Source organism: Amblyraja radiata, chromosome 29 (assembly GCF_010909765.2).
Source record: "Amblyraja radiata isolate CabotCenter1 chromosome 29, sAmbRad1.1.pri, whole genome shotgun sequence".
Lineage (NCBI taxonomy): Eukaryota > Metazoa > Chordata > Chondrichthyes > Rajiformes > Rajidae > Amblyraja > Amblyraja radiata.
The window spans coordinates 7,819,795-7,840,482 of NC_045984.1; the positions used below are offsets into that span (position 1 = coordinate 7,819,795).

General features: G+C 47.3%; 1 protein-coding gene across 2 annotated transcripts in view; it reads left to right on the forward strand.

Moving 5' to 3' along the window:
* Positions 1 to 20,688, forward strand: part of tle5 (TLE family member 5, transcriptional modulator) — a 133,604-nt gene that overhangs the window by 106,216 nt on the left and 6,700 nt on the right. For both annotated transcript variants that reach the window (XM_033046495.1, XM_033046496.1), the window contains exons 5-6: positions 17,339 to 17,401; positions 17,615 to 17,689. In XM_033046495.1, the coding sequence (XP_032902386.1) occupies positions 17,339 to 17,401; positions 17,615 to 17,689 (138 nt within the window). The remainder of the gene's footprint in view (positions 1 to 17,338; positions 17,402 to 17,614; positions 17,690 to 20,688) is intronic.

Consider the following 20,688-nt stretch of genomic DNA (forward strand, 5'->3'; position numbering starts at 1 on the left):
AGCACTTTCAGAATTGTTTGAAGTGTGAGCGTAGCTTGTGTTTAGCACACTTGTATTGGACTTCAAGCCACCAGAGTCTGAAATGGGTAAGAAGGAACTGCAGTGTGGATGCCATCCAGGAAAGATGAGCATTGGCAAGGCGCTGGGGGCTGAACGTCTTTGGAGTGTGGGAGGAAAGCGAAGATCTCGGAGAAAAGCCACGCGGTCACCAAAAGATAGACGCCAAGCTGGAGTAACTCAGCGGGTCAGGCAGCATCTCTGGAGAGAAGGATTGCGTGATGTTTCGGGTTGAGATCAGAGTCTAATGAAGGGTCTCTACCCGAAACGTCACCCATTCCTTCTCTCCAGAGATGCTTCCTGTCCCGCTGAGTTCTTCCCCAGTGAACATGGATAAGTAACATTTTGGGTCTTCAGATTAATTTGTTTGCATATAGAAGTTGTGTTGCACAAGACGTTGGTGCGGCCACACTTCGAGTACTGTGTTCAGTTTTCATTACCTTGCACAAGTACAACGTCATTAAGCAGGAAAGAATGCAGAGAAGATTTGCAAGTATGTTGCCAGGACTTGGCCCGAGCTGTAGGGAAACGTTGGGCAGGCTAGCACTTTATTCCTTGGAGGCTGGGGAGTGAGTTGGGCTGAAGGGTCTGTTTCCGTGCCGTGTGCTTCGAAGGGACTTCGCCAGAGAGTTCACCCATAGTTCTTTCAATCCTCAGGCTTCAGTTAACATGCAAGCAGTCCCATTGTGTCACCCACACACTTATCAGATGCAGTTAAATGACTAAAGACCCAAGGTCAGGGGTGTACGTGCAACTCCGAGGCTCCATTCCAGGAGCCCTGAGAATTCTAATAAATTGCTGGAGGTTCGAGATCAAATCCCGATAATTCCCAGAGTTGCCAATGCTTCAATTTGAGACGGAGCCAGAAAACAAACCGACCCAAAGGAGATTAACTGGCGTCTGGTAAATTGCTGTTTTCTGGGCTTGTACACTGTAATCCATGGCTGCTGCACTTACCACTTCAGAGAAAGATAAATAAGGGCTACAATTGATTGAGGTAATGGGCATTTTGAGTCTATACTCATTCCCCGCCAACTCCGTTCCGTCCTACCCCAAGAGCTCAATGCGGTAAAACCAGACTGAGCTCAGCAACTAAAGAGCTTGCCGACGTAAATATGCCCTAACACTATTAAAAGAGATGAAAACAAATGAGCTGAAGGCCAGCACAGTCAAACCCATTTCAATGCTGCTCTGCCTCCAGCCTCGAGGGCTCTTCTGTGTTGAGGCAGTGCAAAGCTGAGCTTGAAAAGGAAACTCAATTGTCAGCCAAATGTGTTGGCAAGACTTGCCCACAAGCCACAGTCGGGGGGGCACTTTAATTAGCTAATAATGCAAAATTTAAAAATGTGAGAGAACAAGAATTTGCCGATCGGATGAGCTGAACAGGGGTTGAGACTTGTTCGAGTCTCAGGCCAAAGTTGGGGGGAGAAGAAAGACAAGTAGGGGTTGTCGACCGATTCAGTGATCTTATGGGCCAGTCCCACTTAGACGAATTTTTGGGGCGACTGCCGCAAAATGTTCAATGTTGAAACATTTTCTGCAACAGTGGCGACAATTTTTGCTGTCGTAGGTTGTCATAGGTGTTGTCGAGGGTGCTGTCGTAGGTTGTCATAGGTGTTGTCAAGGGTGCTGTCGTAGGTTGTCATAGGTGTTGTCGAGGGTGCTGTCGTAGGTTGTCGCCAGGTGTCATAGGTGAATTCCATTAAAACTAGTCCCTGGCAGTGTGCAGGACTGATGGGTACAGCTTTTGGGTGAGAGGGGTTTAAAGGAAACGTGTGGGGCAAATTTATTTTCACAGGGACTGCTGTGTGCCTGGAATGTGTTGCCAGGGGTGGTGTCTGTGGAGGAGGATACGACAGTGGCATTTGGTGTTTAGTCTCGTGTTTATAGATACAGCGTGGAAACGGCCCTGAGCCCTGCGGCCCACCAAGTCCGTGCCCACCATGGTCACCTGTACACTAGTTCCGGACACTTTACAAATCCAATTAACTGCATGCCTTTGGAATGTGGGAGGAAACCGGAGCACCCGGAGAACACCCACACGGTCACAGGGAGAACATACAAACTCCATACAGGCAACACCTACAGTCTGGTTCCAACTCTACCACTGCGCCATTGTGCCACCCTCATTTAAGATGCTTTTAGATAGGCACATGGGTATGCAGGGACTAGAGGGTTGTGAATCACACGCAGGCAGATGAGATTAGTTCATCTTGGCATCATGTTCAGCACAGACATTGTGGGCCGAATGGCCTGTTTCTGTGCTTAACTCTACCATGCCCTGGGAATTATGCAAGTGTCCAGTTTTAGGAAGATCTCACAAATGCCAAGGAAGTCCATATGGATGAAGGACACAAAGTGCTGGAGTAACGCAGTGGGCAAAATCTCTGGAGAACGTAGATGGATTCGCCACAGATATCCACGTTCTCCAAAGATGTCACCTTCTCAAATTTCTCCAGAGATGCTGCCTGACCGTCTGAGTTACTCCAGCTCTTTGTGGGCGGCACGGTGGCGCAGCGGTAGAGTTGCTGCCTTACATCGCTTGCAGCGCCAGAGATCCGGGTTTGGTCCAGACTACGGGTGCCGTCTGTACGGAGTTTGTATGTTCTGTACCACGTGGTATTTCTTTGAGATCTTCGGATTCCTCCCACACTGCAAAGGCATACAGATTTGTAGGTTAATTGGCTTGGTACAAGTAAATTGTCCCTAGTGTGTGTAAGATCGTGTTAGTATGCGGGCAGACTCGATGGGCTGAAGGGCCTGTTTCTGGGCTGTGTCTCTAAACTCAACTAAACTGTCCTTTTTTTGGTAGACCAGCATCTGCAGTTCCTAGTTTCTCTATGGATGAAAGCAGTTCTAGCCTTAAATTCAATATTCCTTTTAATGCAATGGACTTGGTGGCTCCCATTGCTGGGCTCCAATTTGCAGGTTGCTTGAACAAGGGTCGGCTGCCCATGAAACAGTACACAATGATAAACCATTGCGACGGACAAGTGGGGTTGGGTGGGGGATGCTGTGGCCAGCAGTGATTGCTAATTGGAATGGTCCGCGGCTGCAACCAACGGGATTTTCCGCTTTGCAAGTTGTCAAATTGCTCGGCATTTGTGGCAGTTGCTAGGCAGCGTCGCCGTGGTCTCAAAGACCCTTGATGTTGTCGCACGCTGCACACTGGATTACAAGTGCCCTCCAGGGACGAGGGGGCAATGTTGACCTTCGATCTGGATCTGCGGCGTTAAAAGCCTCCTCAAACTGTCGGCAGTGTCGCCGCGGAACGGCCACGGCCTCCAAAGCACGCCGTGGAGATCCTTCACACATTCGTGCCTGTTGTGGAAAAGAAAAACATCAGCGCTGCCGCCAATGGCCATCCTCGTGTGCTGGAAATCAATCCTTTTATTTCAGCAATTACTGGGGGCCAATGAATTGAGACAGCAATAAAATAAATGTCTCTATTTCTTCCGCGTGGAGGGGGATTTGAAGGAGAGGAAAAATATGTGCGCATTTATTCTGGGGGTCGAACGCACCAGCGAATGTTCACGCCAGTCTATCACCCCTCATGATTAATGGTTAACAAGAAGGCTGTAATCATTACATCCTTACTGCCTACCTTGGAAGATCAATGAGATTTAGTAAAGCATATTATCACTGAGGGAACTGCTAATTCAATCAGGTCCTGATGTCTTGGCCACAGCAGCAATCCAATGCCTGTCTGCAAAATAAGTGGTGCGATTAGCAAAGCAATTTGCTGTCTCTGCTCTCGTCGCCATGGCAACGGCAGTCAGATCGGTCCAGTTTCCAAGTATCTAAATAAAATTAAGACGCTTCAGCAAATAACTGTCTTCGAGCCATTATTCAGATCTCTTAATCTGCCTGTAATCTCTGCTCTTTGTTCTGCTTACTCTGGTATTAGCAGGCAGCTCCGTGGAAGAAGAAATTAACCCTCTGTGTGCCACAACCCTGTCTTAGGACTCTTGTCACAATTAAGTGCATATTTAAAGCGCGTCTGTAAATTGGCACAGTTCCATCGATGCGTGCACACTAATCATCCAGGAATTAGAGGGTGGGGAATAGCATAAGATAAGAGTAGAATTAGGATATTCGGCCCATCAAATCTACTCCACCATTCAATCATGGCTGATCTATCTCTCCCTTCTAACCCCATTCTCCTGCCTTCTCCCCATAACCTTGACCCCCTAGCTAATCAAAAATCTGTCTATCTCTGCCTTAAATATATCCAGTGACTTTGCCGCCACAGCCTACTGTGGCAAAGAATTCTACAGATTAATCTCCCTCTGACAAAAGAATTTCCTCCATCTCCTTCCGACAGGAACGTCCTTTAAATCTGAGGCTATGACCTCTAACCCTGGACTCTCCCACTAGTGGAAGCATCCTTTCCACATCCACTCTATCCAAGACTATCACTATTCTGTACGTTTCAATGAGGTCCCCCCCCCCCTCATTCTTCTAAACTCCAACGAGTAAAGGCCCAGTGCTGCCAAACGCTCGTCATATGTTAACCTACTCATTCCTGGATGTATGGATGAATATGGATGTTGCAAGCATCTGGTTGGAATTCTCCATCTACTCCGAGTGGCGGGAAGGGCTCCGAGGCCCAGCTGAAGTTTTTCAGCTTGTCGGCTTTATGTCTTTGCACGATACATCTCGGTAGAGTTTCCACACGCGATCCACCCTTGAGAGGAAGGAAACAAAATCGGCCCAGTTGCAACGTTCCATTACCACTCAAAGATATCATGCCAGGCGAGGCTGGACAAGGACAAAGATTGATGATCAGTGCAGGCTCCTGCTGAATTATTTAGGCATCCTGATGATGATTCATTCCATCTAGTTTGTTTTAGTTTATTTATCGTCCCATGTATGGGGATACGGTGAAATGCTTGTTCTGCATGCTATCCAGTCAATCATACTGCACATGAGCACAATAGACCCACTTGGCTTCTTTAATCCAGCAGGAAATGAATTTCAGGTTCTTCACTAAAAGACCAGTTTTGGACATCTTCCAGCAGTTTGTGTTTGCTCGTATAAAACTCATCTGGTTTACAAATGCCCTGTGGGTCACAAAATCAATCTCTCCAGGAGAAGGCCTTTCAGCCTGTCTAATATAAAACTTGGAGACAAGAGACTGCGGATGCTGGACTCTTGAGCGAAAAAGTGCTGGAGGAGCTCAGTGTGTCAAGCAGTATCTGTGGAGGGAATGGGTAGGTGATGGTTTGGATTGGGACATTCCCTCTCTTGATGCTGCCTGACCCGCTGAGTTCCTCCAGCACTTTGTGTCTGATGTTGTAAAACTCATCTGCTTTACTAATTCCCTTCATGTCGAGAAATCAGTTTTCACCCAGACCAGCTGACACGAGACTCTACCCTGTGTTGGCTATTAACGGACTTTGAATGAGAAAATAAATGGGGTCATGTCTGACTGGTGTTTCAGCTTGTTCTGTAATCATCAACTAAATCTCTCGGCCTTGGTTTCCATTTCGTTGCCTCCCCCAACCCCAAGATTCTACCTCTTAAAAAAAATGTTCCAGATTTCATGTAGAAGCAAAAATAGGCCATTTGGCCCCTCGTGGAGGCTCAGTGAAGGGATCAGATCACGATTTGATCTTCTACTACAGTGCCACGTTTCCTGCACTAGCCCCTTTGATTCTGCCTACATTCACTGCAGAAATGGGTGGCTCTCTTCACTCCCAAAAAGCGTGGCTCTGCTTGTGTGCTCTTGGTTGGAACCAAAAGATGAAAAGGATTTCATGTTCCACGCCTTCTCTTCAGACCACACAGGGCGGCACGGTGGCGCAGCAGTAGAGTTGCTGCCTTACTGCGCCACAGACCCGGGATCGATCCTGATGGAGTGTTCTGCATGGAGATTGTACGTACTCCATGTGACCATGTGGGTTTTCTCCGGATGCTCCGGTTTCCTCCATCATTCCAAAGACTTGCGGGTTAATTCGCTTCTGTAAATAGGGTCCATAGTGTCCAGGATATAACTAGTATATGGGTGATCGAGGTTGGCACGGACTTGGTGGGTCGAAGGGCTGTATCTCCCCTCCCCCTCCCTCCCCTCTCCCCCTCCCACCCGTGTGTGACTCCGCAGGGGATGGCACCCAACGGGTCCCCCCTGGTCTAGTAACTACTAAAAGCTAAGCTACCAGCTCCACCCTAATGTATGTAACCTGTTTACCTTCACCACCATCACCACACTCTTCCTTTGTAATTCTGAGGAACATCCATTGACATTAAATGCATTATTTGGTTTCAAACTTCCCAGTTTTTGTCATTTTTTAATTTGGGGTGAAACTGCGATTTAGCCCCTCCCTTTCCTGAATGTAGAATCCCAAGACTATAGACCAGGGGATTTGGTTTTGTTTTAGTTTTGCGGTACCTTCCCCAGTTAAGTGTGCATCATCCTGCCTACGTACGCCCATGAAGATGTGGGGCTGTTGGTGGTGTTTTGGATAGATTAGCTGAACCAGAGGGTTGCGTTACAGGTTATTTTCTGTAATTCCCAATATTGTATCTCGTCAGTCATGGAACATTCTTGTGGAGGGGATTCCCCCGGAGTGATTTAATGCCCATGTATTTGCGCCTCATCCTCCACCCTAAATGTCCACCCCTTCACTTCCAGAACACGGTAAGTCTGTCAGAGGCACTGCAGAAATTTCCCAAGACCATTGAACCGGCACGTCCCCTACCTACCCCGTCGCAACTAAAAGGGAAAGAGCAATGGCCTCACGGATATGCCTTATCCCCGAGCCCTCCCTGTGTCAAATCCTGGAACGCGGTGCCTTTTCACTCCTACAACTGTATCAGCTTGTCACGATTCTCTGTGGGACATTTGGGAATAAATCACAGTCGATACAAGGAACTGCCAATGCCGGTTTACAAAACAAGACAAAATGTTCTAACTCAACGGGACAGGCAGCATCCCTGGAGAACATTCATAGCGGGACTGGAACGTCACAAATCCATGTTCTCCAGGGATGCTGCCTGACCCGCTGAGTTACTCCAGCACTTTTTGGGGGGGTGGGGGGAATGGATCATAATCACTGCCCTTGTAAGCAACACTCACATTGTGTATATTATTAATTGTGAATAATTGCCACACAGTGACACAACAGACAGAGCTGTTGCCTCACAGAGCCAGAGACCCGGGTTCGATCCTGACCTTGGGTGCTGTCTGTGTGGAGTTTGCATGTTCTCCCCGTGACTGCCTGGGTTTCCTCCAGGTGCTCCATCTCAAAGAAGTGCAGGTTATGTGGCCCTAATGTGCAGGGAGTGGCTGAGACTGTCGGACACCATCAAACTCGTGTTGAATGGGTGATTGATGGTTGGCGTGAGCCCAAGGGCCTTTTTTCATGCTGTACCTTTTAATCAGTCAATCTCAATGAATCCTGGAGAAATAGATGATGCAACACAGAAGGGGTACATTCAAATCATCACTCCTGTGATGGTTTGTTGCTTAGGATCAGGCAATTAGATCCAATCCAGCGCCTGCAAAGCCCTGCATTTCATTTTTGTCTGAAGTATTTACCCAGCTCCCTTTGGTGCAGCAGAGGTTCACCTGCACCTCCTCCAACCTCATCTATTGCATCCGCTGCTCTACATCGGTGAGACCAAGCGTAGGCTTGGCGATCGCTTCGCCGAACACCTCCTCTCAGTTCATAATAACCAACCTGATCTCCCGGTGGCTCAGCACTTCAACTCCCCCTCCCATTCCGAATCCGACCTTTCTGTCCTCGGCCTCCTCCGTGGCCAGAGTGAGGACCACCGTAAATTGGTGGAGCAGCAACTCATATTTCGCTTGGGCAGTTTGCACCCCAGAGGTCTGAACATTGACTTCTCTAATTTCAGGTAGTCCTTACCTTCTCCTCCCCTTCTCAGCTCTCACTCAGCCCACTGGCACCTCCTCTTCCTTTCTTCTTCCTGCCCCCCCAGACCTCACATCAGTCTGAAGAAGGGTTTCAGCCCAAAACGTTGCCTATTTCCTTCGCACCATCGATGCTGCTTCACCCGCTGAATTTCTCCAGCATTTTTGTCTACCTTCGATTTTCCAGCATTTGCAGTTCCTTCTTAAACCCTTTTTATTTATTATTGAATTTGTACCCAGCATGCTCTCAGGCAGCATATTTCAAATAATAACCTGCTAGATGCTCCGTGTCATTGTCTTGTTCGCTCCTGCTCCTTTGAAGCCCTTTGGGGAATTTACTTTGCAGAAGGACATATTTGTAGATGTAAGTCATTGTTTTTTTAAAAGAACCCTTGACTTGCTTGCCTGTGTTTGCGATTCCTTTGTGCAGGAAGGAACTGCAGATGCTGGTTTAAGCTGAAGATAGACCCAAATGCTGGAGTAACTCACCGGGACAGACAGCGTCTCTGGAGGGAAGGAAGGGGCGACGTTTCGGGTCAGACTGAAGAAGGGTCTCGACCCGGAACGTCACCCCTTCTCTCCAGGGATGCTGCCTGTCCCGCTGAGTTACTCCAGCAATTTGTGTCTATTCGCGATTCTTTTATGTTTTCGACTTTGCTGTTTCATTCCATCAGCTTAATTTTGCCTTGGCCCTCTAAACAATGTTCCAACTGGTTTTCTTGTATTTTTATTTTATCAACCGATCGCATAGAAAATTAAAAAAATAAAACTCCAAGTCCTGATCTCGTTTGAAGAAAACTTGGGAAGGTGTGAAAGCAGAGGTCGGTTTTGCATACATTTTTTAAAGAAAATAGGCACAGGGAAAAAATTGGCATTGGTATCCCTGGTCATGATGGATCTTCTATTGACAGGATGGGGTGGAAATTCTTAATTAGTACGAATTGTCGAATGCCTTCAAACCCCATCTGTCAAAGTTTCCAAAACAATTCAGAGAGAGAATGCATATCCAATATTCATTTGAAATTCAATATGATGTTTTTAGTGGTGTGAAAAGCTGCATTTACGCTAAACTTCCCAGACATACGTGATTCCCGATCAGGTCTCCGTACTTTGGTTTGAAATGGAACTAAATTATTTATACGTACCAAGTCCTAACAGCGAATGGAAATATTCCAATACAGAGTATCACTCAATCTCAACAATACAATCACATTAAATGCTCGTTTCCATTTATTTAAAGTTTGTTACGATAAAAGATTTGCATCTTTTAATTTGTTATGAAGAAGTTTTGTGGTTCACAAGAATGGTTGGCGGTGATGCAGAAACAAACAACTGCAGGTGGTGGTTGATAACAATGATAGACACAATATACGAGAGTAACTCAGCGGGTCAGGCAACATTTCTGGAGAAAAGAGAACCTTTTTTTCTCATGTTGCTGCCTGAACCGCAGAGTTTCTCTATCACTTTGTGTCTTTCATTGGATGGAGGTGATGTTAGTGTTTGGGCTTTTTATTAATTAAGTATTCTGCTTTGTGACTCTGACAAATTGCTTTAATAATTTTTTTTAACTTTAAGTTTTAGTCTTAATGCATCTGAAAAGACCATTCTTCAATATTTGGCAAGGCCAGGAAGTATTTTTGGATTCTTGTCATATTTGTAAAATGCATGCAAGTCGGACAAATGGCCCACAGTAAGATTGAACAACAAACTAAAAAGGGGCGATGGATAATTCATTTTACCCGGTTACATGTTGGTCAGGGGAATCCTCTGTACAAGATCTATTGCATCCACTCATGGGCTAAGTAGGCATTCATACGTGTCATGAAAAATATGATGGTGCACACTGGACAGTGGGCATAGATTGTACGTACAATTATGTTGTAGATATTGTATGAACCCAAAAACATTACGGCTAAATTGAGGCAATGTTTGCTGTGGGATTGAATATAACACCATGTACAACCTTCAGAAAAGCATTGGATGCTTGCCCATTGTCCTGGCCAAAGGCAACCAATACCACAGAGTAGGGAAACATTCTCTGATCGTGTCCTTTCTAGTTTTCAAGTATCACTAGACCAAGGGGGACACGTTGGGTCCCATCCCCTCAATGCGCTGTTGCAGGGGGGGGGGGGGGGCTGCGGCGTCACACACACACTAACCACCCCCAAACACATGGGGGGGGGAGGAGGGTGAGAGGGTGGGAAGGGGGGGGGGGGGGGTGATAGGGGGGGGGGGAGGGGAAAGGGGTGAGGTGGAGGGGAAGGGGAGGAGGGAAGTGGGGGATTCCCTAGAGAGGGAGGGAGGGGCAGAGTGGAAGGTGGTGGGGCAGAGAGGGAGGGGGGAAAGAGAGTCAGGGCCAGAGAGGAAGGGCCCTCTTCCCCTCCCTCTCCATCCCTCCCCTCTCCCCCCCCCCTTCTCCTTCCCCCACCCCCTTCTCCTCCCCCCCCTTCTCCCTTCTCTCCCTCCCCCTTCTCCTCTTCCTCCCCCTTCTCCTCTCCCTCCCCCCTTCTCCTCTCTCCTCTCCCTCCCCCTTCTCCTCTCCCCCCCCCCTTCTCCTCTCCCTCCCCCCTCTCTCCGCTCTTTCTCTGCCTCGGGGAGAGGGTAGAGGCAGCAGCTACCACACAAGCCTCCCCATCAGGCTCCGGGCCTAAGCTAGGCTGTGGGCGTCGTTGACCAGAGCGAGGCCCGCAGTGCTCTGAGGACTGTGAAAAACAGAGGAGGGCCGGCAGCGCATTCACCAGCGTGCCAAGATCTGGCGGGGGAGACGGGAGAGGAGGTCGTCCCCTGTGACTTTTCCAATGACTTGGCTGTGCCGGCGCTGCATTAACGACCACCGCCATGTTTTTGAACTTCACGAAGCCCAGTGGAGCGCGCTTCACGACTAGATCACGTATTCTCAAGCTTCAATCCAGAGTCCGTGGGGGGAGCGGTTGGGCCAGGTAACTGGCTGTGCATTGAAAAGTCTGCGCAGCAGGTCGCGATGGACAAAGGCATCAGCTCGCTTCAGATTCAGTTATATTTTAAAACAATTTAATAAAAAAACTCGGGCAATAATTAACCAAATCTTCAGATGAGGAGATTTTTGAATTCATGAGGTAAATCTCGACCGGAATATGTAAACATTTCTCCGTTACCGAGTCGGATTTTGGAGAAGATGTGACTGACAACCAAACATACAAACTAGCAAAGAGAGTTTTAATAGTTACATGATTGTTCAGAACTGGCTATGATATTTATTCACACCAGAGTTTTTATTTAAGGCACTGGCATTTCACAACCAATGAATTAATTAGCTGGTGGGATTCCTTCCCCCAGTCCTCCACCTGTGGCAATACTCAACTAACATGAGAGACTGTACCGAAGATAATCACAAAAAGCTGGAGTAACTCAGTGGGTCAGACAGCATCTCTGGAGAAAAATGATGGGTGATGTTTTGGGTCGAGACGTCAGTCTGAAGAAGGGCCTCGATCCAAATCATCTGCTATTACTTGTCTCCAGAGATGCTGTCTGTCCCACTGAGTTACTCTAGCTTTTTGTGGCTATCTTCGGTTTAACCCAGCATCTGTAGTTCCTTCCAACACATGAGTGCCTGGACATTTGTCATGTAATGCTGAAACTTCAGATGTGGTGTGCAGTGCATCCTGTAAGTACACTTATAACCAACTCTAGATGTCGAACATGATCCACTGGCCTGTGATCTAAGCCAGCCAACTAGGGTAAGGAAAGGTATTACCCAGCTGAAATGTTTGCCGTCGGTGGGTCCAGTCTCACCTAAAGTCCACCTAAAGGAGAATCTGATACGTTCAGCAACACAAAACTGAGCAACTAAAAAATAAATTGAGCAGGAAGGAACTGCAGATGCTGGTTTACACCGAAGATAGACATAAAATGCCAGAGTAACTCAGCGGGTCGGGCAGCCTCTTTGGAGAAATAGAATACATGACGTTTTGGGTCTAGACCCCTCGTCAGACGCACGAGGCTGGTGAAAGTTCAGTGTCTGAAGAAGGGTCTCGACCCGATACGTCAGCTTTCCTATTCTCCAGAGATGCTGCCTGTCCCGCTGAGTTAATCCAGCATTTTGTGCCCATTTTCAAAATAAATTGAGATACAGGATGAGAATTTGCTCTTGGGATTGATGGTTGAGGTTGGATTGAGCCAGATGAATGGGACGATAGCAGAGTTCCACACCGATCATGTTTGATGTAAAATGTATAAATGATGGGGGGGCTTCTTACCTGTCGGCACTGATGCAAGTTAGTGAAGGCTACTGGTGCCCCTTTTGTGTGACTGGTTAAGATTCCTCTAATTGTGGAAAAGCTTAACATGGCTTCCATGTTGGATGTCAGTTCACAATCAGTGAATGAAGGCACAGTGCTGGAATAACCCAGCAGGACAGGAAGCATCTCGAGAGAACATGGGTTGGTGACGTTTCAGTTCGGGACCCTTCAGACTTATTGGGGTGGGGGGAGAAAGCTGGAAGAAAGGAAGCGGCAGGACAAAGCCTGGCGAGTGATAGGTGGATAGAGATGATGGTGTGTTGGAGGGGGGGGGGATTAATTGTCTGATGGACAAAGGCTAGTTGAAAATTGCTGTAAAGAGAAATGTTTGGGATACGTGATGTTTCGGGTTGGGACCCGAAACATCACTCATTCCTCAGACTTCTTCAGACGCAATAAATGAATGTTGTCGTGTGTAGGAAGGAACTGCAGATGCTGGTTTACACCGAAGATAGTCACAAAATGCTGGAGTAACTCAGCGGGACCGGCAGCATATCTGGATAGAAGGAATGGGTGACGTTTCAGGGACTCAACACGAAACGTCGCCCATTCCTTCTATCCAGAGGTGCTGCCTGCCCCGCTGAATTACTCCAGCATTTTGTGTCTTATTTAAATGAATGGTGCCTTCTGCTTTGACTGCCGGTTAGTTTTTCAGCAATTTTAAAAAAATAAATGGAGCTTGATGCGAGGTTGAAATTTTTGAGTTTCTTTTTAATTATACGGGGAATTGTGCTGTTGTCGTAGCATATTACTGTGGAAGAAGAATCTTTTTTGATAATGCCAGCTTCCTGTGAGCCACTTCATTAATAATACAGCAGGATCAATTAGGCTGCCATCCCTATTTATTGCTGTGCTGATTACAGCAGAATCCTAAAGCGGACTGACTTTTTAATAAACTACTCCGAGCTCCCCAAAGACTGAGAGCTCAGCGCTTGTGTGTGTCAGTTTATGTTCTGTACCAGCTGTGCCCGAAGTCACACTTGCATATTAATGCACAATACAATCGATCAACTGCATCGGCTTGCTCGTTAAATTAAACTGCCTTCTCTCTCGGTGGATGGCGTGGGAGTGGGGTGGGGGGGGGGGGGGGTGAGGAAGAATTCAGTGTTACATCAGCGATGACGATGTTAATGTAGGAACCCTCGAATCTTCTTTCCAATTTTAATTTGCTCTGTTATGAAACAACATAGAAACTCATCTTTTTTTTTTGCTCGTCTTGAGTGGAGTATAATCGCGTACCCCCTCGCTGCTTTTAGTTCTATTTCCTTCGCTCCATAGATGCTGCTGCACCCGCTGAGTTTCCCCAGCAATTTTGTGTACCAGCATTCATCTCTGTTGGTTTTAGTTTATTTTACTCCAGAATTTAGCATTTCTCACCAGCACCAAAATTGAATTGCAGCTGTGCCAAAGAAGGCAGCCGATGAACTTGGATGTGGTTCTTCATGGTGAAGAGAGCAAGGGATATGGAGGAGGCAGGGGAGCATGGGATGGAGAGGGTTATTGAGTGCATAAAACATAAAACAGTACAGCAGCGCAGGAACAGACCCTTTGGCCCACAATGTCCGTGTCGGACTCATGATGCAAAGACCAACTCTTATCTTCCTGCACATAATTCATATCCCTCCATTATCTGAAGGGTGGAATAGGTTTGGTATAGTTTAGAGATACAGCGCAGAAACGGGCCCTTCGGCCCACCACATCCATGCCGACCAGCGATCCCCATACACTGTGCTACATCTACTTACAATACACTACGCACAGGAAGGACAATTTCCAATGAACCTGCAAGCCTGTACGTCTTTGGCGTTTGGGAGGAAACCAGAGATCTCGGAGAAAACCCACGTGGGTCACAGAGAGAACGTACAAATTCCGTGCAGACAAGAACCCTTCGTCGGGATTGAACCCGGGTCTCTGGCCCTGTAAGGCAGCAACTATACTCCTGTGCTGTCCTTTGCACCCCAGAATGGGACTGGTGGAAAGGGTCTGATTGGCCAATTTCTATTCCTGATATTATAAGCATCTACATTTGAGATTAAAATATATCAGCGTACCCTGGTGTTTTGAATCTTTCCGTTCAAGAGGACTTGTTTGTTTTTGTTGCCACACTGGACCAGTTAATGGTTGTCGGTTTGCAAGAAAAGCTCTCATTGGGCAGCAAACTCGTGATGTATTTGGAAAGTACGGCCCTTTTCTCCTCATGAAACTCTTCATATCATTTGGACCTCATGGGTAGCATCAATTCCTTGCAATAACATCCTTTTGGAGAGGACCCCCGATCAATGATCAAATCGGGTCTCCTGGTGTGATTACAAGTTGCCGTCTTCTGGGACTTCAGTTAAGTGGAACTTTTGGTTGTCTGACCGGTCATTTATTTTGGGCGGTTAAAGGTTGTTGGTGGCTCGGCGAAGGTCCTGCGGGTGCGTTTTGTCAAATGAAACTTGTTGAATTATGCATGGAAGGGTCTGGTGAAGAGGTGGATTAAATGGGTCGTGGTCTCATTTAGTCTTGCTGCTTATTCGCCTGGATGAACTCTGCTTCACCGGGCGGGATTTGAGTGAAGTCTGATGTCCCTCTGCAGTGTTTGTGCTAACGTCCATTTGCGCTGTGAAAAACACCCAGCTGTCCCATTCATTCCCGGAATGGATTTTGTCCTTTGCAACGTGGCTTGTCTCTCTCCCTCTCGAGAGCTGTTTAAAAGATATAGCAGTGGGGGTGACACACGGGTGGTGCTCAGTCTGTCGTGGGCTGATAGTACTGGGAGCAATTTGTGATGATGCATTCAGAGCAGCAGGCAAGATGTGCACTGGCAACACACTTAGTGGGTTCAGCGTAACTTTGACAGATCCGTCTCAGCGCCAAGTATATTCGCACGGCTTGGTGGCGCAGCGATAGAGTTGTTGCCTTACGGCACTTGTAGCTTCAGAGACCCGGGTTCGATCCCGACTACGGGCGCTGTCTGTACGGAGTTTGTACGTTCTCCCCGTGACCGCGTGGGTTTTCTCCGAGATCTTCGGTTTCCACCCACACTCCAAAGACGTACAGGTTTGTAGGTTAATGGGCTTGGTGTAAGTGTAAATTGTCCCTAGTGTTTGTAGGATAGTGTTAATGTGCGGGAATCACTGGTTGGGGCGGGCTCGGTGGGCTGAAGGGCCTGTTTCCGCTCTGTATCTCTAAACCAAAACATTAAATTAAACTTAAATTAAAACATAAATTAAACTTAAACAACTGCATTTAATGACATCAATTACAAATTAACCATGATTTATCTTCCCATCTCACCCCCCCCCCCCCCCCCCCCCCCAACAAAGAAATGCAAGGTGCTCAAGTAGCTCAGCAGGTCAGGCAGCTTCTTTGGAGAACGTGGTTAGGTGTCCCTACCCGAAACGTCACCCATCCATTTTTTCAGAGGTGCTGCCTGACCCACCGAGTTACTCCATCGCGTTGCGTCTATAAACCAGCATCTGCTGTTCTTTGTTTCTGCTGTAGGTGGAAAGAGATGGGGGGGGGGGGGGTATGATGGGCTGTAAGGGGGAAAGTAGGTGGGACGTGAAAGAAATGGGTGTGCGCCCAGGTGAGGGGGTGGGCGAGCGATGAAACATAAATTGGAGAATTCAATGTTCATAACTTTGGTTATAAGCCACCCAAACGGAATATGAGGTGCTGTTCCTCCAGTTTGCGTGTGGGCTCACTCTGGCAATGGAGGAGGTATTATCATTCAGGAGTCTTGTGGGAGATTTGAGCTGGATGGTCTTAATTAGCTTGCCTCTTAAATCTCTCTGGCCAAATGATTGCACATGCTTCCAACTCCCGAGCATGTGGATGGGCTTCTAATATACAGGAGCGCGTGCAATTCTTCCCGTGTTGGAAGGATAAGGATGGGGCACTCGTGATGTGGGTGGGTGCAACCCTGCTTACTGCCCCAACTGTTCCAACTAAAACCGTGGTTCCATTTAATATCGCCAATAAATCTGAAGCATTCTGTCGTTAGGGAGGCAGCAGATTCGACATTGAGACAAATCAGAGACTTGAGTGCCTACGGTTGTCCTCCATATTAGTTTGTATAAATGAGCTATTGAATCGAGGGAAAAATTCCTCAGTGCTCAAGGTTTAACCACCTCATTTTGGATTCTTGGCACAGTGGTGCAGCAGTAGAGCTGCTACCTCACAGTGCCAGACACTTGGGTTTCATCCTGACTACGGATGCTGTCTGTATGGAGTTTGTACCTTCTCACTGGGACCTTTTGGGTTTTCTCCAGGTGTTCCGGTTTCCTCCCACACTCAAAAAACGTCCACATTTGTAGTTTGATTGGCTTCGATTAAAAAATGGTAAATTGTCCCTAGAGTGCGTCGGAAGTGCGCGTGTATGGTGATCACTGGTTGACACGGGCTCAGTGGACCTAACGGGCTGCTTCCTTCTGTATCCCCAAATTAAACTAAGCTGAATTTATAGTCTCCGTCTCTTCCTTTCTTTTCCCCCCCCCCCCCCCCCCCGACATCAGTCTGAAGAAGGGTCTCGACCCGAAACGTCGCTTATCCTTCGCTCCACAGATGCTGCCTCACCCGCTGAGTTTCTCCAACTTTTTTTGTCTACCTTCGATTTTTCCAGCATCTGCAGTTCTTTCTTAAACATGCTGAATTAGTGAGTCATTATGAACATTAAGGGAGGTGGAATTGGTTATTCAGAAAGCTTGGACTGGGTGGGGATTTAAAACCCACGCAAGCGGAGGTTTGTCAGGTCAATATATTTGTCCCGGTGCTGGTGAATGGTTAATCCCAGTTGTGGCAGAGGTTTCGGTCAATTGCTTGTGGGTTATAAGGTCATCCCACTGTTGGAGTCAACTACTTGTGGTCCTCTGTTCATTGTTACTTTTTCCTCATGAAATGCCATGTCAATTTATATCTCGGATGGTATAATGCAGGCTGCATTGTTGTGCTTCTTGCTGTTGAAGCTGTCACTGGGGTAAATGCTGTGTAGCTTCTCGCCCTGGGTGGGAACTTTACTGCAGAACACTTTTTTTCACAGTGTGTGTGTGTATATATATATAAGTTGCGGCTTGGTGCTAAAGTCAATGGGTGCGCAGTCAAAAAGAGTGTAAACAAGCTGAATGTTTCTTTCTTTCTGTTGCAGGCTGAAATTGTCAAAAGATTGAATGGAATCTGTGCTCAAGTCATCCCTTTCTTATCTCAGGAGGTAACTGACATCTTAATTCTGTCTGTCTGACTGTTTAAAAAAAAAAGCGACATCAATAAAAGATCTATCAGTGCTGTGCAGCTCGAGTTCTGTTCTGCGTGCGTGAGCGTTATGAAATGCCGACTAGTGTTCACCGTGTCTCCCCTTTGAGAAGCCGTGTTTGGACAGTCTGCGGTCTGATTACCTTTCTTCCTTTGTCTTTTCTTGTTGCAGCATCAGCAGCAGGTGGTTCAAGCTATCGAGCGTGCAAAGCAGGTGACTGCCCCAGAGCTCAACACCGTCATCAGGGTAGGTCTGTTTCACTCAATTGCACAAAAGAACTCATGCACGCACACACACACACACACGTGTAGGTATGTGTATTGACACGCAGAGACAAGCAAGTATACAACTTGCGGATCACCTGTGTGTGCACGCCCCTTTGTACATTAAGTTGCATTTCAAAAAGTTGTGTGCAAAACCACAAAGAGGGTTGGGAAGTGAAGTGATTATATCCAGCCTCTGAAGCTGTTGCCATAGCAATGCACGGGACTATTCAAGTCTCATCTTCACATCCTGCCTTTGTCCCCAACCGCCATCTACCATCGCTGCTGCCCTTATTATAGAAACAAATAGCTGGAGTAACTCGACGGGCCAGACAGCATCTCTGGAGAAAAGGAATAGGTGACTTTTCGGGTCGAGACCCTTCCTCAGACCGAATGTTGAGTCTCGTATAGAGACCACATTAGGATAGGAATCGTGAGCCTGGGGACATAGGTTTAAGATGAAGCGCGGGGAGATTTAATAGGAATCTGAGGGGCAGCTTTTTCACACAAAGGGTGGTGGGTGTACGGAACATGCTGCCGGAAGAGGTAATTGAGGCAGGGACGATCGCAGCGTTCAAGAAGCAATTGGACGGATACCTGGATAGGACAGGTTTAGAGGGATATGGACCGAACAAGGCAGGTGGGACTAGTGTAGTTGGGACATGTTGGGGGCAGTGTGGGCAAGTTGGGCCGAAGGGCCTGTTTCCACATTGTATCACTCTATATCCTGAAGTAAGTAGATCTTTCTGTATCTGTCCCACATGATTATTATTGTCCATACGTAGCCATAGGGAATAAGGGATGTCACAGGCCGTCCTGATCCCCTCTTCCATTCATATCTGCTCATCCGTTCAGAATTTCACCTAAAATCAGGAGGACTTCCTTTTTGTTCCCTCCATCCACCCTCCATCACAGGAATAGTTATGACTGATGTATGATGTAAACTAATGGGGCGGCACAGTGACACAGCGGTAGAGCTGCTGCTTTACAGCTCCAGCGACCCGGGCTTGATCCTGACTACGGGCGCTGTCTGTGCAGAGTTTGTACGTTCGCCTAGTGACCGCGTTGGGTTTTTTTCTGGAAGCTCCGGTTTCCTCCCACATTCCCCAGACGTACAGGTTGGTAGGTTAATCAGCTTTGGTAAAAATTGTAAATTGTCCCGAGTGTGTAGGATAGTGCATCGCTGGTCGGCGCGGACTCGGTGGGCCTAAGTGCGCGCTGTATCACTAAACTAAACTAATGCACTTAGACTGGAATGAGCCTGGCTCCTTCAGAGATTGGAGATGGATGCGTGGCTTTCAATTCCTCTCTTGGAAATGTGTTCCTTGTCCACATCAGTGCAGTCTGCTTAAATCCCTGGGTAAAATTATACCAATCTAAAACCGAGTGTGAAAAAATCTCCAGCCTTCTCTATGCCCTGTCCTTCCATTGCTTGCAAAGATAACAATGCTGTGGTCCTGGCTGTTGTATTCCCAGTCCACGATTTGGAATCGAGCTGAAACATTTCAGAGGCCGTCCCTTTAAGGAGGTGGTGCTTGATGAAATGGCCCTTGGCTGCTGCTGCCGCCTTATAAACTGTTCCCTGAGACTCTGAACTGATCTACTGCTCGCCATGTGTCCTTGGAGGGGGGAGCAACGGTTGCTAAATGCTCCCAAATGCAGTTGCCTTCCATTTTTGCTGTCCTGTGACATTTTTTTTTTTAATGCCGCACTTATCCAGCAACCCCTAAGGCCAGAGAAGAAGATTGTACACACTGGAGGGTTATATATCTCACAGAATTGCCATGTTTTTTTCTGTAGCAATCAGCACAGCCATCTCAGATGAAAGCTCAACTTTGAAACTATTTCAGTGAAAGAGATTTTCGTCAAAGTTATTTGTTATCTGCATGTTTCTGAATTGTGCCCAACCTGGGCTCTGTGGAGATGCAGGGATATACGTGGGCACAGTTGTACATGCCAACACACACTGCATAAAACATTCCTTCATTACTCCCATCACTCTGTTCCAGAAATACTTAATTGACTGCAATCTGTGTTGTGATATCAAGTGTTTGTGAAAGGCATCATTTTCCCACTGTATTGCAGGAGCCTGTGTCAGGTAATAGCTACGATGCCGCAACACTGTATTCTGCAATGTGGCCCATTCCACCGTAGAAAGCATTTTATCGGGATGCATGGGAACGCGACGTCCAACACCACAAGTCATTGCAGCGAATTGTGGATGCAGCCTCGACCAACCTTCCTTCTATTGAGAGAAGGGTCTCGACCCGAAACGTCACCCATTCCTTCTCTCCAGAGATGCTGCCTGTCCCGCTGAGTTACGCCAGCTTTTTGTGCCCATCTCCCTTTCTTTTGAGTCCATTTACGCGTCACGCTGCCTCAGCAATCCACCCGCATAATCAAGGACGTGTCTCGCCCCGGTCACTCCCTCTCCTCCTCCCTCCCATCGGGCAAGAGGTACAGAATTGTGTAAATGCACACTTCCAGAATCAAGGACGGTTTCATCCCCGCTGTTATTGGGCAACTGAACAATCCTGTCGCCAACTAGAGAGCGGTCCTGAGCAACTATCAACCTCCTTGGAGACCCTCGGAATATCTTTAATTGGACTTTACTGGAATTTATCTTGCACTAAACGTTATTCCCGTTATCATGTATCTGTGCACTGTAGACGGCTCGATTAGTCTTTCCGCTGACTGGTTGGCACGCAACAAAAGCTTTTCACTGTACCTCGGTACACGTGACAATAAACTGAACTAAGGCTTCGTTTTGCTTCACCTGTCCTTGTGTACGGTACCTGTGTATAGTACGATTTGGTTTTACTAGATAGCATGCAAACTAAAGCTGTATCTCACAATGGCCCTAAACAAATGATAAACCAATCTGAGGAGCATTTTTGGGATCCCGGCCTTTGGAGATTGTGCAGTGTTGGAGCTGATAGTGCCATGGCCTCTCAGATCTAGTGTCCACAGTCTCTCTCTGAC